Source organism: Bos grunniens, chromosome 5, assembly GCF_055505025.1.
Source record: "Bos grunniens cultivar Pamir isolate PY7600 chromosome 5, Bosgru_T2T1.0, whole genome shotgun sequence".
In the NCBI taxonomy this organism is placed as follows: Eukaryota; Metazoa; Chordata; class Mammalia; order Artiodactyla; family Bovidae; genus Bos; species Bos grunniens.
The window spans coordinates 68,292,286-68,307,490 of record NC_141169.1 but is presented as its reverse complement, the minus strand read 5'-3'; the positions used below and the strand labels follow the sequence as shown (position 1 = coordinate 68,307,490).

The 15,205-nt window shown below is 45.3% G+C and overlaps 1 protein-coding gene across 3 annotated transcripts in view; it reads right to left on the bottom strand.

Moving 5' to 3' along the window:
• STAB2 (stabilin 2) overlaps positions 1-15,205 on the bottom strand; it is a 172,468-nt gene that overhangs the window by 130,163 nt on the left and 27,100 nt on the right. For all 3 annotated transcript variants that reach the window (XM_086401059.1, XM_086401060.1, XM_086401058.1), the window contains exons 6-9: positions 9,275-9,370; positions 4,515-4,640; positions 3,050-3,246; positions 1,107-1,240 (exon numbers count right to left, since the gene is read on the bottom strand). In XM_086401059.1, the coding sequence (XP_086257185.1) occupies positions 1,107-1,240; positions 3,050-3,246; positions 4,515-4,640; positions 9,275-9,370 (553 nt within the window). The remainder of the gene's footprint in view (positions 1-1,106; positions 1,241-3,049; positions 3,247-4,514; positions 4,641-9,274; positions 9,371-15,205) is intronic.

The following is a 15,205-nucleotide window of genomic DNA, read 5'->3' as shown; positions in this document are numbered from 1 at the left end:
GGAGGCTAAAGTTTTCCCCTTTTGTGACAGAAGAAACAAGTCAGAAAGGTTAAGGGAGGTGGCAGAGCTGGGTTTGAACCCAGGGGTTCTGATACCCACGCTCTTTCTCTTTCCACAGAGTGTACAGATCCATTTACTTGCCCAGAAAGAACACAGTGACCATCAAACCTGGGAAAAATCCACCCATTCAAGACCCATATATAAAAGGTATGTTAGAGGAAGCACAGAAACTGTTCTATGTCTACCGTGGCTCTGAGCTCACTACAGCAGAATGGGCTTTTTGCAGATGGTGGTGACAATGAGAACCAAGACTAGCCTCGAGATGCAAGCCTCTGCCTCGGAGACAAAAAGACTTGGGTTCTAGCCTTAGTTCACCCACTGATAAAACATAACACAGCTGAAGAGGAGTTTCCAGAACATTCTGTCATGAATCTTCACGACAACTGTATGAAGCAGACATCACCGCTCATTTTATAGATGGAAGAACTGAAGCCAGAAAGACTACATCATGTTCCCAAGGTCATGAATCTGACAGATACCAATGTGGAGACTTCAACCCAGGTCTTTAAATTCCAAGTACCATCTTCCCACCAGGGAAACTGTGCCTGTCTCAGGAATTTTCATGCAAATATTTTTTACTCAAGGTAAACCCCTTCTTTTGAAACCTGGAGTCCAGAAAACACCACTTTCATATGTTCACATTCCCCAGTTTTCACTTTCCCCTTTGTTTTGCACCACTGTCAAGCACTGTTTCATAGATGACATGTGCATTAGAGGTCACACTCCTGTCATTGCAATGGACATTCATTTTCCCAGTGGCAATGGCTTCATTCTCCCATGCTCTGACCACTTTACACCATGTTTTCAGATCAGGTCAATATTTCAGGGTGTCAAGATCACTATCAAGGAAATCATTATTGAACAATTCATTGATTATACAAAGACGTACTGAGCCTCTACTATGCTCCTTGCATTGTGCTATGTGGGGGTGGGGGTGGATGCAAGGCTGAATAAGACACACTTCCTGCCCTTCAAGGACATTTTGGCATTGACTGGCCACCACCTCCCCCTCTTGGAAACACCGTGGTGGAACTGAAAAGACTTACTTGGTTTGGCCTGGTGCGATGGTGGTGCAGTCTGCATGCGTGTGGCAGGGGTTGTTAGATTCACACACATCGGTCATACTGCATCCCACTCCAGGGACAAAGTTGCGGTAATGTTGCTTACACTCGCAGTAAGCCTTCAGCAGATGGGAAGAGAACAGAATGGTTTTCATTAGTCACTTAGGCTGACATTCTTAAATTCCTGTCTTTATCCTGGCATGCAAGCTGACTTGGGGTAGGTCTAAAGCATGGGCTGAAATTAAAATTCATCATTGTATCTAAAATTGGAAATCATGTTTTCTCATCCATTTGGGAATTCATACACTTTGTAATTCACCTTTCAGTTTCCTGGTTTGCTAACCCTGGGCCTCCCTGGTGCCATATTTCCTGCTTTTAGATTTAGATGGTGGAGATCGACATTCAGATGTATTATTTCTCTAAAATAGTGGTTTTCAACTGGGAGTCTCAACCCAAGGGACCTTGGTAATGCCTGGAGACATTTTCGATTGTAACAACAGGAGAAGGGGCCACTGTCATGAGAGGCCAGGGATGCCGCTAACCATCCTGCAATGTACAGGACACTCCTTACAACAAAGAGGTCTCAGGTTCAAAGTGTTAATCATGCCCAGGTTGAGGAATGACTTGCTCTGGAAAAATGAATGTGAACAATGTTTCTGTGTGAACGATGTTTCTAAGACTTGAAAATATGCCTGGGGACTTTTTTTTTTTTTTAAGGGACGAGATATATTTTTAATCTCACTCCCTAGGTACGGGGCCTTGATTCACAATGTAACATGACTTTTCCCATGAGGGATCTCATTTAGAAGATGGGAATTCAGCCCTTTGAATTTCTTGCCAACCCGCCTCAGAAATCGATAGCAGAAATGTTGTAAGATGTATTCTTCTTCTTAGAGATGAGATCCGGTGGATTCTTTGCAGGGCACTCTAGGAGCATCCCCAGGGCATGCAGATGAGACTGCTGGGGACCTGTGGCTGGTTTTGGTCAGGCACTGAAGCCTTTCCTTTCCCTCAGGCAGCTGTAGTCTCCTGTATGGATGGATTTCCTCCATTGGGCACTTCACGTGCAATTATGGCTGCAGTAAGTGAAGTGAAGTCGCTCAGTTGTGTCCGACTCTTTGCGACCCCATGGACTGTAGCCTGCCAGGCTCCGCTGTCCATGGGATTTTCCAGGCAAGAGTACTGGAGTGGGTTGCCATTTCCTTCTCCAGGGGATCTTTCTGACTCAGGGATCGAACCCAGGTCTCCCGCATTGCAGGCAGATGCTTTACCCACTGAGCCACCAGGGAAGATCACATGGCTGCAGTAGGCACCCACTATTTGGTGGGTAAATGAGATATTGGGGAAAGGTATCTCTTATCAGGATTCTGCAGCAAAGGTCTCCTGACCAGGCTGAATTCTACGTGGCAAGGTCATGATGTGATTTAGAGAAACACATATGGCTTACTGCAGGGCATCTTCATTGCTCCCTACAAATCTGTCCATGCTGCCTAACATTTTATCAGCGTTTATCTTTTTTGGGGGGACAGTTTTTTGGTCCTTAGAGTCCTCTATCACTTTGAAAAGACAGAGAGAATGGAGGATTGTGGGCGAAAGTCAATTACATATTCACTTAACAGTTAACGATGAATTTCTTAGTCAAATTTGAGTCATATGTATGTATTTTGTCAGTCATCAAACGGGACGGGGATAGAAGAGACAGTGAAGTTTCGACTAGATAGCTGCGCAAAGGCAAGTTCAGAGGGTAGATTAGGGCTCACTGAGGTTGACCCCAAGCACGTGGGGGTCTGGCTGGGGAGGAAGCCCAACCTGAGCATGGAAAGGGAGAAGTGGGAGGGCATAGATGACAAATTACACCCCGGCACAGTTTGGCCTTCGGTGGGTGGTCCTCCTCCTGTTCGCGTCAGTTCCAGACACCCTTAGCTCACCTGTCCAGGCCCGCTGTATCTGCACACCGTGGACTCTGTTGGGCAGTTTCCGAAGTTAACCTGGCAGGGGTCCACCGGGAGGCACACCTGGCCGTCCCCACGGTAGCCTTCTTGACACGTGCACCTGTGCTGATTTGGTCCCAGGTAGGTGCACCGAGCATGAGGGTGGCAGATATTTTGTGAACACGGATTGATGGCTGGAGAAGCAATGACCAAATAAGGTGGTTACCACATGCAGGGAGGGAGAGGGGAAATCAACTGTGAGGGAGGGAGAGGGGAAATCAACCAAGTGAAAAGTGAAAGGCGCTCAGTTGTGTTCGATTCTTTGCGACACCATGGACTGTGTAGCCCACCAGGCTCCTCTGTCCATTATATTCTCCAGGCAAGAATACAGGAGTGTGTAGCCATTCCCTTCTCCAGGGTATCTTCCCAACCCAGGGATCGAATCCAGGTCTCCCGCATTGCAGGTGGACTCTCTACCGTCTGAGCCACCAGGGAAGCTGCACAGGCAACCTAACAGTTTCAAGAGAGAGTAAAAAACATTTCATCTTACCTTCTGGATCACCTCCACCTACCAAATTGATTTATATATGCCTTGCAGGAATGATGGAGAAGGAAATGGCAACCCACTCCAGTACTCTTGCCTGGAAAATTCCATGGACTGAGAGGCTCCTCAGAGCCTCCTGGTAGGCTATAGTCCACGGGGTCGCAAAGAGCTGGACACGACTGAGTGACCTCAGATAACTACCAGTACTGTGATGATGTATTATTATGCCATGCTATGTGTGGATTTAAATATAAAGTGGCATGAAAGAAAGCACTAACATTTATAGAATTTATAATATGTACTGGCCCTTTTCTAAGCATTTGACATATATGAACTCAATTAAGCCTTACAATCCTCTAGGGTAGTTACCACTATTATGCCCATTTCATAGACAGGAAAATGGAGGCACAGGCAGATTCAAGAATTCGTCCAAGGTCATGTTGTCAGTTAACAGGCAGATCTGGGATGTATACACAGATGGCCTGGTTCCAATAGCATGTTCAGAACCGATTATAACCTCTCATGAAGTGAAAGAGCATGGAAAGAAGGGAGAAAGGAAGAAGCAAACAAAGTACATCCTATCCTAACACTGATTCAGGTAATATAAAGCAAAAACATATATATTTAAGGGATCAAACCTGGGTATCCTGCATTGCAGGCAGATTATTTACTGTCTGAGCCACTAGGGAAGCCCTAAAAATCTATAGATACACTTTGATAACAGGAGAAATGATCATTTATTGAAGAGCTACCACATGATGAGCATTTTGCCTAGAATTTTTAATATATATCATTCAACTGCACCGAGAAAAATAGAAGTGTTCATTGTGTTAATATTAAGAAGGCTGTGAGGCGTTTTTCTGATGAGGAATCTAACCATCTTAATGAATAAACCTGCAGGATGTAGGTTCTACTCACGCTCGCAGTGTTTGCCATCGCCTTTGTAATTGGGAAGGCATTTGCATTCTAGTTTGATTTCATCTTTGCTGGAAGGTGAGCATCTGGAATTTTCTGGGCAGAGCAAGGCTGCACATTCCGGGATGGCTGGAAAGGAAGATTGTTGAGGTAATTGCATTAGTAGTACAACCAGTTCTTAAAAAAACAACTCAACAAATACAATATTTCCTATTATTACAAAAGTGACCACAGATTCCTTGTAATAATTAAAAAAATACAGGATTTGTAAGGCAAAAATTAGCTGTCTTTTTAGTTTCATTCTCCTATCCCACTCTCAAAATAATCAATGGCAAAAACCAACATAATACATTTACATATAAGACATTTTTTAAACAAAATGGAATCCTGTTAAAATATTTAAGAACTTAATTTTTAATTTAACATTATGGAGGTATTTTGGAGAAGGCAATGGTACCCCACTCCAGTACTCTTGCCTGGAAAATCCCATGGACAGAGGAGCCTGGTGGGCTGCAGTCCATGGGGTCGCTAAGAGTCGGACACAACTGAGCAACTTCACTTTCAGTTTTCACTTTCATGCATTGGAGAAGGAAATGGCAACCCACTCCAGTGTTCTTGCCTGGAGAATCCCAGGGATGGAGGAGCCTGGTGGGCTGCCCTCTGTGGGGTCGCACAGAGTTGGACACGACTGAAGCGACTTAGCAGCAGCAGCAGCATGGACGTATTTAAGGATGTACTTTGATCTCTAATGACTGCATAGTATTTTATAATATATCAACAGATGGTGCTTAGATGGCTTTTAAAAATGATAAAGAATCTGACATAAGGAGCCAGCTTGCAAAGCAAACAGTTGGGACTGACACAGTAACACGGATGCTGCTAGAAGATATGATGCCGGGGTCAGAGATAAAGGACAGTTTATCACTCACATCACCCACAGTAGCCAGAGGGTCAGCATTTTTGAACCAGTTCTTCCAAGCCCCAGTTCCCACCAGGCAATGCAAAGAGGGCCAGACTGAGACCTGAACAGGTGTCATTACAGAAGACGTGCCCTGACTTAGGGAAGTGAAATGCAGTTTTGTTCATTTATCTTAAATAATAGGCAATGTTTTAGTTAGGGCCTGGGTAAGAGATAGAAATCACACAATTATTTAAACAGGGAAAGTTTTAGTATAAAGATTCATGAACAGATTAAAATGGCCCCTGAGAGTTAAAAAGAATTGGAAAGAATAAAGGGAGAAAAAGAGCCATCACTCCTCTTGGGTTAAGATCAGAGCAAGTTCTCCTCCCTCCAGAGCTGAGACACAGATGTCACTGGAAAGGAAAGGATCTTGGTCACTTCTATAGTGGAGAGGTTGCTGAGGTGTCCGATGGTGAGACTTATTGGACTCCATCCCTCTGGGGCTCCAGGGAAGATCATCCACGGGGAGGTGCTAAGCCTTAGGGCTCCCCTGGCGCCTGGGCAGGCTGCTCACCTCAGGACGTTACTGGAAGTAGGAGCTGAGAAGCCCATGCTCTCAGAAGCATGGTGCACTCCTGTGTGTGAGTGGGGGCGGGGTGGCTTCAGGAGCCAGCTGTGTGGCATGAAGGTGGGTGGTCAGTTCTCCAGGTGGCCAGTCCTGCGGGGCCCCTGGTGTGGATGCGGCTGAGGGGAGGGTGTGCAGAACAGCACGCCTACTCCTGAACTGGGGCACCAGCCTCACTGTCCAGGACTCCTGGTTGATGCTGCTGCTGCCTGAGTCAATCACCAGACAAGGCATGCAGATATCAAATACTGGAGCATCCTAATCCCCGCAGGAAGCTAGTGCTGGAGAAACTGTGCAGGGCTGAGCAGTGGAGCAAAATTGTGTTCTTCAGGAACCTGGTGAGCGTGCTAAGCCAGAAACAAGACAAGAAAACCCTTCCTCCTTTGGTGTCCCTTTAGCGCCCTCTATTGGTGAGGTTTCACATCTTGCTGGCAGGCAAATGAGAAATATTTCAAAGCCTACTTTATATTCACAGAGCAGGCAAGAAGGGTGAATTTGGAGCTGAGAGGCAATCCATTAACAGGCAGTAAGTGTGCGTGTATTTGCTCCCAAGGGAGGTCTTATATCTTCCAAGGCTGTTCGCTATATGCAGACATCCTCAGAAAGATGTTGGAACAAAGGGTAGTCAGTGTATGACTCTCAGTTCAGTTGCTCAGTCATGTCTGACTCTTTGCAACCCCATGGACTGCAGCATGCCAGGCCTCCCTGTCCATCACCAGCTCCCAGAGTTTATTCAAACTCATGTCCATTGAGCCAGTGATGCCAAACAACCATCTCATCCTCTGTTGTCCCCTTCTCCCCCCGCCTTCAATCTTTCCCAGCATCAGGGTCTCTTCCAATGAGTCACTTCTTTGCATCAAGTGGCCAAAGTATTGGCGCTTCAGTGGCAGCATCAGTCTTTCCAGTGAATATTCAGGACTGATTTCCTTTAGGACGGACTGGTTGGATCTCCTTGCAGTCCAAGAGACTCTCAAGAGAATCTTCTCCAGTACCACGGTTCAAAAGCATCAATTCTTTGGCGCTCAACTTTATAGTCCAACTCTCACATCCTGGACCTTTGTTGGCAAAGTAATGACTCTCAAGATGTGCACAAATGTGAGGTACAAATTTGTCTCCCAACACTGGCTGGCTGAATCAAAAATTCAGAGAGGGTATCTTACATTTAGGTCTTTTCCATTTTGAGTTTATCTTTGTGTATGGTGTTAGGAAGTATTCTAATTTATAATAGCTAGGACATGGAAGCAACCTAGATATCCATCAACAGATGAATGGATAAAGAAGCTGTGGTACATATGTACAATGGGATATTACTCAGCCATCAAAAGGAATGCATCTGAGTCAGTTCTAATGAGATGGATGAATCTAGAGCCTATTATACAGAGTGAAGTAAGAAAGAGGAAAACAAATATGATATATTAATGCATATATATGGAATCTAGAAAGATGGTGCTGATGAACCTATTTGCAGGGCAGCAATGGAGACACAGTCATAGAGAACTGACCTGTGGACATGTGGGGAAGGAGATGGTGGAACTCATGGAGAAAGCAGCATGGAAACAGACATATTACCATATGTAAAATAGATAGATAGCCATTGGGAATTTGCTGTATGATGCAGGGAGCTCAAACCTGTGCTCTGTGACAACCTAGAGGGGTGGGATGGGGTGGGAGGTGGGAGGGAGGCTCAGGAGGGAGGGAACATATGTATACCTATGGCTGATGCATGCTGATGTGCAGCAGAAACCAACACAATATTGTAAAGCAATTATCCTTCAATTAAAATTAAAATTTTAAAAATTCATAGAGAATATCCCCTCACCTCTTCCATAAAGTCAAATTGTTGCTGGGAAGGGGCTGCCTTTTCAGAGTCACATTTCAATCCCCCCCTCCTTTGCATCCATGTGGGATTATACGACTTGCTTACATTGATGGAAAATTGGCCATCCTATGTACCATTCTAGACTTTATAAGCAGCTCTTTCTCTACACTCTATCCCTCCTTCTGTGGCTCAGTGCAGAGCATTCTGAGGTTCTATAGACTGACAGACACACACAGTGGAAAGCTCTGGATCCCTAAACACCATGTGGTGGGAGCTGGTATCAGCCAGGAACACACACATCGGACTGCTACCTGAGTAAGAAATAAATCTCTGCCATGTTAAGCCAGAGCATCCCCAAATTCTCAGGTCACAGTGTCCTTGATGTTTCCATGCCCTTCAGCCTTAGCCCGTCGGTGCCCTGGCAGCTGTCGCCTGCCTGCCGGGTGACTGCACTCCCATGCTGGTTTAGCAAACCAGCAAACTTCTCCCCTACCAAGCGGGCTGCCACCATACCTTCTCCAACAGGATTTGAACCCAGTCTTGGGGATGGCTGTCACCTTCTCTGTTATGCCCCATCAGCCCTGTGGTTTAATCTGTGTATTTATAGCCACTCTCCTATTACTAATTCTTTACATTTAACTTCCCTTGTTGCAATCACCCTGTGACCTCTATCTCTTGCTTGAGCCCAAGGGGATCAATTGTGTAGAGAATTTCAGTGACTTGAGTACCACCCAGCCCTTCATTATTTTGTGAACTTTGGTGAATCATTTAACCTTGGTGAGCCTCCATTTCCGGCTGATGCGCTCTGTCTTTGAGACCTATAAGTGAGAACATGCCTCATCTCCCTTACAAGGGACCTAACTGGCTGAAATGGCCCCAGCGTCTTCCTCTCCATCCCATCTTCACACTGCCACCAGCTTGGGCCTTCCTAAAACATGGCTGCAGCCATGTCACTGTGTTGTTCCCAAACCTTCTGGGACTTCCCATCTTCCATACTATCTCTCCCCTCTTCTTCCTCCCCCACCTCTCCCCCTCTCCCTTCCTCTCTTTTTGTCCTTTCTTTTAAAATTTTTGACGATATTCCAGCAAAACATTTGATGCACATCACCCACCTAGGGCCCCAGTACATGAACACACAAGTGAAATGCGTACATCTGTGTATTTGATTTGTGTGATACATTAACTGTTAGTCGCTCAGTGATGTCCTACTCTTTGCGACCCCATGGATTATAGCCCACCAGGCTCCTCTCTCCATGGGATTCTCTAGGCAAGAATACTGGAATTGGTAGCCATTCTCTTCTCCTGGGGATCTTCCTGACCCAGGGATCAAACCCAGGTCTCCTGCATTGAGGGTAGATTCTTTATCATCTGAGCCACCAGGGAAGCCCAGTGGAATAAAGGAAACTAGTGATACTTACGCTCATCACAGTTGCGGCCAGTGTACCCAGAGTAGCACTCACAGGTCCCATCACCGTGTATTCCACTGTTGCATACTCCATGCACACAGCTGCACACTGTGGACAGAAAATGGGGACTTCTCGTTACCTGATATAGACTTCCTCCAGAGATTCTGGAAGGGTACTGTTTTCAGATGGTGTAGACTGAGATTCTGCTTGATGAAGTGGGGAAAACCATGGGTGTGAAGCCCTAGAGACCTGGGCTTGAATCTTGGCTTCTTTTTATTAGCTTCAGTTTACAGTAAGTCCCCTACATACAAATGAGTTCCTTTCTGAGCACACGTTCGTTAGTCCAATTTGTTCGTAAGTCCAACCAAGTTAGTCTAGGTACCCAACTAACACAATAGGCTATATAATACTGTACTATAATAGGTTTATCATAATTTTCACACTAATAATAAATACAAAACAAAAATAAAGAAAGCTTTTAAAATCTTACAGTACACTACCTTGAAAAGTACAATAGTATAGTACAGCAGATGGCATACAAGGGCTGGCTTTGAGTGAAGAGGCAAGAAGAATTACTGACTGGAGGAGGGAGAGTAGGTGGGAAATAGTAGAGCTGAAGGATTGTCAGCAATAGGAGATGGAGGGCAAGCTGCAATTTCATGGCACGGTTTCTGGTTTCTTACTGGAACCAGATGCATGTTCACATCTTTGAAAGTTCACAACTTGCCTGAAGGGGACTTACTATATTTGTCTATGTGTGTGTGACTGCTCAGTCGTGTCTGACTCTTTTTGCAAGCCCATGGACTGCAGCCTGCCTGGCTCCTCTGTTCTTGGGATTTCCCAAGCAAGAATATTGGAGTGGGTTGCCATTTCCTGCTCCAGGGGATCTTTCCAACCCAGGGATTGAACCCGCATCTCCTGCAAGTCTTCTGCATTGACAGGAGGATTCTTTACTGCCGAGCCTCTATAACATGTAGAAAATGATGCCCACTTCATGGGATTTCTATAGAGTTTAATGAGGACATGTATATAAAGCACAGGTGGCATATCACAGGTACTGGAGTGCTATTTCTTGCTTTCAAGTTAGTTACTTCATCTCCCGATACCTCAATATAATGTCTTATATACACACCTGTCACATTTAAAAGAGAATTGCTACTGACTCAATTGCTGTTGGCAGGAGGAATCTACAGGAAATCTACTCCCCAAATGATGAGGGCAATGCAAATATAAAGAAGAAATTTGAAAGGCTAGAGAAAAACTAAGCCACATTGACTAGCTTGAAACAGATGACTTTTCAGCCCTGCGACAGATCCCTTCAGGAATGAGAAATGAGGGACTTCCCAGTTGTCCAGTGGTTAAGAATCTGCCTTCCAATGCAGGGGACGTAGGTTCAATCCCTGGTCAGGGAACTAAGATCCCATGTGCTGCTGGGTATCTAAGTCCACGTGCTGCAACTACTGAGCCCCGGCACAACTAGAGAGAAGCCCATGCTCAGCAATGAAGAAGCTGCATGCTGCAACAAAGACCTGACGGAGCCAAATAAAGTTTTTTTTTTTAAAGGAATGAGAAATGAAGCACATTTGAAATAAATATTCATCTCTTTAGCACTCAGCTTGTGGTTCATTTGTAGAAAGATTTACTGTCTGACTGAGTCACCAGCATCCTCTGCCCAGCCCCCTGTGAAGTGTATTGTATGGGTTTCCTTTTGCTGCTGTAACAAATTTCCACAAAGTCAGTGGCTTAAAACAACACACATTTGTTATTTTATAGTTCTGTATGTTTTAAGTCTGAAGTATGTCTCCTTGGGCTAATGCTTTCAAATTGCGGTGCCAGAGAAGACTCTGGAGAGTCCCTTGGACTACAAGATCAAACCAGTTAATCTTAAAGAAAATCAACCCTGAATATTTACTGGAAGGACTGATGCTGAAGCTCCAATACTTTGGTCACCTGGTGCAAAGAGGTAACTCATTGGAAAAGACCCTGACACTGGGAAAGATTGAAGGCAAAAGGAGACAGGGGAGGCAGAGGAAGAGATGGTTAGATAGCATCTCTGACTCAATGGACATGAATTTGAGCAAACTCCAGGAGATAGTGGAGGACAGAGGGGCCTGGCATGCTATTGTCCATGGGGTTGCAAAGAGTTGGACATGACTTAGTGACTGAACAACAACAAAGGTCAGAAGTCTGAACTATGTCTCCCTGGACTAAAATCAAGTTATTCATTGGGCTGTATTTCTTCTAGAGACTCTAGAGGACAATCTGCTCCCTTGCCTTTCCAGCCTCTAGAGGTTGCCAGCATTCCTGGGCTCCTGGCCCCTTTCTCCATCTTCAAAGTTAGTGACATGAGGCCAAATCCTTCTCAAATTGCCGTCTCTACTGGTCCTCTCTCTTCTGCCTTCCTCTTCCACTTACAAGGACCTTTGTGACCACATTGGGCCCACCTGGATAATCCAGGCAACTTCTCCCATTTTAAATCACCTATTTAGCAATCTCAATTTCCCTCTGCCTGTAGCCTACCATATTCTCAAGTTTCAGGACTTAGAACATGGATATCTCTGAGGGGACCACTATCCTGACTACAATGCATGTGTTTAGTACACATAAGTCAATTTAACATTAGCTCAAGTGAAACATTATTAAGAACACACCAGCTTAAATCCTAATCATGCCAGAAAAGCCAGATGAATTAAGTTTTAAGTATTCCAAATATCTAATAAACCTTCACATCCTTTGCATTCTTTGTTACATATCCCCCTTAATCCTCTGAGCTTCAATCTCCATGGGAACCATTCTCTTGCAGGTTCTATCCTATTTTGCCCAGACTATTGCAGTAGCATTTTATCTGGAATTCTTGTCTGACTTCTCACCTCTGCATGTTTTCCATTTCATTTGATCAGTAATGGCATCAAGGTGATCTTCCCCCAAATATCTCAATGACTCCCAGTTGCTAACCTAATGAAATCTATATTCCTGTTTGGAAAACAAGGTCCTCTCCAAGCCGACTCCAATCTTTAACAATTTTCATGTTCATCTTTCACCATTTCATTTTATACATCCTAGTATTTAAGTGCATGGGAAGACTCACTAGCTCACCTTCTTAAAACAGGTATTGAACATGGATGCATAGGGTGCTGTGCTCGGGACTGAGGACCCGAAGTCCCTGCCCACAAAGAGCTCACAATTGGAAGGCAGGAGAAAGCAGCCCATCACAACATGGCGTGATCAATGCTATGACATAAGATATGACATACAAGTCATATGACATAACAGTAGTCAAGTACAGGTGTGAAAATTGACCCATAAAGAAGACTGAGCGTCAAAGAATTGATCCTTTCGAACTGTGGTACTCAAGAAGACTCTTGAGAGTCCCTTGGACTGCAAGGAGATCAAACTAGTCAATCCTAAAGGAAATCAACACTGAATATTCATTGGAAGGACTGATATTGGGGTTCCAGTACTTTGGCCACCTGATGTGAAGAGCCGATTCATTGGAAAAGACCCTGTTGCTGGGAAAGATTGAGGGCAGGAGGAGAAGGGGGAGACTGAGGATGAGATGGTTAGAAAGCATCACTGACTCAATGGACACGAATTTGAGTAAATTCCTAGAGACAGTGGAGGACAGAGGAGCCTGGCATGCTATAGTCTATGGGGTTCCAAAGAGTCAGACAAGACTTACTGACTGAACACAACAAGCAATGAGTCAATGGCTATGATGGCTGGCCAGGAAGAAATGGGAAGGCTGTCCAGGGAGAGATGGGGGTGGAGCTGTCCTGGGAAAGATCGTGCCCAGCGGAGGTGGCAGGACACGCACGCTGTACTTCACAACTCCATGCTTTGGTCTCCACTGTGCTCCCTTCTGCATGCGTTGAAATCCTCATCTTCCAGGCCAGCTAGAGCCCCTCTCCTCTGTGGTGCCATCTCAGAGGTGCCAGAACAGAACCTGTGTCTCTCTGGGCTCCAGCAATACTTTCTTTGTACCTTGTTCACTATCACATTCTGCTGCAACTATTCATTTTGTGGTGCCCGCCAAATATCACCAGGAACACAGCAGTGGTTCAAATCGGCAGTGCTGGGGTGGGGGTGGGGTGCGGCGGTCCTGGAGAAGTAGCAGTAGCCACTTGTGTTAACCAGGAGGGATGGCGGTTGGGTTGCCCTCTGTCGCTGTTTATTTCTCTATTCAGGCATGACAAGTTGGTGGCCTAGTTTTTGTCTTGTTCCAGCACAGACAGAGGAATCATGGATGGTGACACTCTGTGACACTGCATATGCTCAGCAGAGCCACACCACGGCCTGGCTGGGAACAACTAGGCTAGCAACTGGCCGACAGCTGTCGGGGGCTCTGTTTCTCTTTCTCTATTTTTCTCTTCTATTCCATTAGAATTCCATGGAAGGCTTTCCCTTGCCTTCTGCTTCCCTACAACATCTTTTAGAGCACCTTATAACAATACTGACAACTGCACAGCTCAGTTTGAATAAAGACAGCATCCTGCTGGGTTAGGGTGAGGACAGCGAAGCAGGGGATTTCAAATGCAGAGTGGAATCCTGCTTCTCTCTCTCTCTCTCTCTCTTTTTTTTAACATTTTGATGCTTTGCTTGATAATTTAAAAATATCATTGTCATGGGTTGAATTTCATCCCCTCCAAAGTCCTAACTCCGAGGACCTCAGAACAAGACCTTATTTAGAAGTAGAGTTATTACTGTAGATATAAGTAGCAAAGATGAGGTCCTGCTGGAGTGGAGTGGCTTCAGTCCAATATGATTTATAAGAGGAGGCAAGAACACAGACAGCAAGAAGATGATCGAGTGAAGACCGCGGCGCTGACTGCAGTGATGTGCCCACAAACCCAGAAGTGCCTGGGGCTTCCAGAAGCTGGAAGAGACAGGAAGGACTCTCTCCTAGAGGCTTCCAAAGGAGCCTGGCCCTGCTTACATGCAGATTGTGGACTTCTTGCTTCCAGAACTGAGACAATACATTCATGTCTTTATATCACCCGGTGTGCCACAGTTTGTCACAGCCACCCTAATCTTAAAAAACGATTTCTCTCAATTACTGAGTTTTTGATGCCTCCTTAAATTTTGCACCTAAGACATGTTCCTCTTCACCTTGGCCTAGCACTGGCCCTGCCTGACCCTTTATCAAGCCCTCCCTCTCCTTCAGGCACTTTGTCACATGCTTTATAGGCATGATCTCATCTGACGCTCACAGCACCCAGGGAGACACGACAATTAACCCCATGCTACATATAAAAAATGGGAGACAATTAGCTCCAGAACTTATTCAAATGATTGAAGAATTAAATGGATTTGCAATTATCATCTTCCCTTCAAAAATCAATTTATCATGGTTTCCATATTAGCAAAGCACTTTGATGTCAACCTCTGGCTGTAGCCTTCCGAACAGAGTTCCAGAGGGAAGTCGAATTGGTCGTGGAGATAACTGGGTTGACGTGGGAGTGTTCTATGGACTTGGTAGCAAAGATGTAAATTAGTTCAATTAAAAAAATATCTACCCAGTTCCAACTGAGTGGCAGGCACTGGGTTAGGCACTGGGTATGCAAATAAGTCATTCACAACATCTGGATTCAAGCTGCTCACAGTGCAGTGGCACGACCAGACTCTAAAGATACAGTGATGCCGCACGTCCTAAATGTTGTCATGTACCCAGTGGATGGGGTGCAAGGGCAGAAGAGGGGAGTCGAATGTGACTCAGCCCCTGCTCTCAACCTCAGTGCTAACTACAAAGGGCTGTCCTCCTCCCTAAGCTTCCCTTTCAGGCACCCCGTGTCCTGGCCTCTGGCACGATCTCTATACTGGATTAACTGACCTGGCACAGTAGCTTTCAGGAGCTTCTGACACCCATTGCTGCCAGTCACTGCCCAGAAAGTGTCCTTGGGAAGGAGATATGAGTGGCAGAGGGATTCCCAAATGTCACTGAAAGAG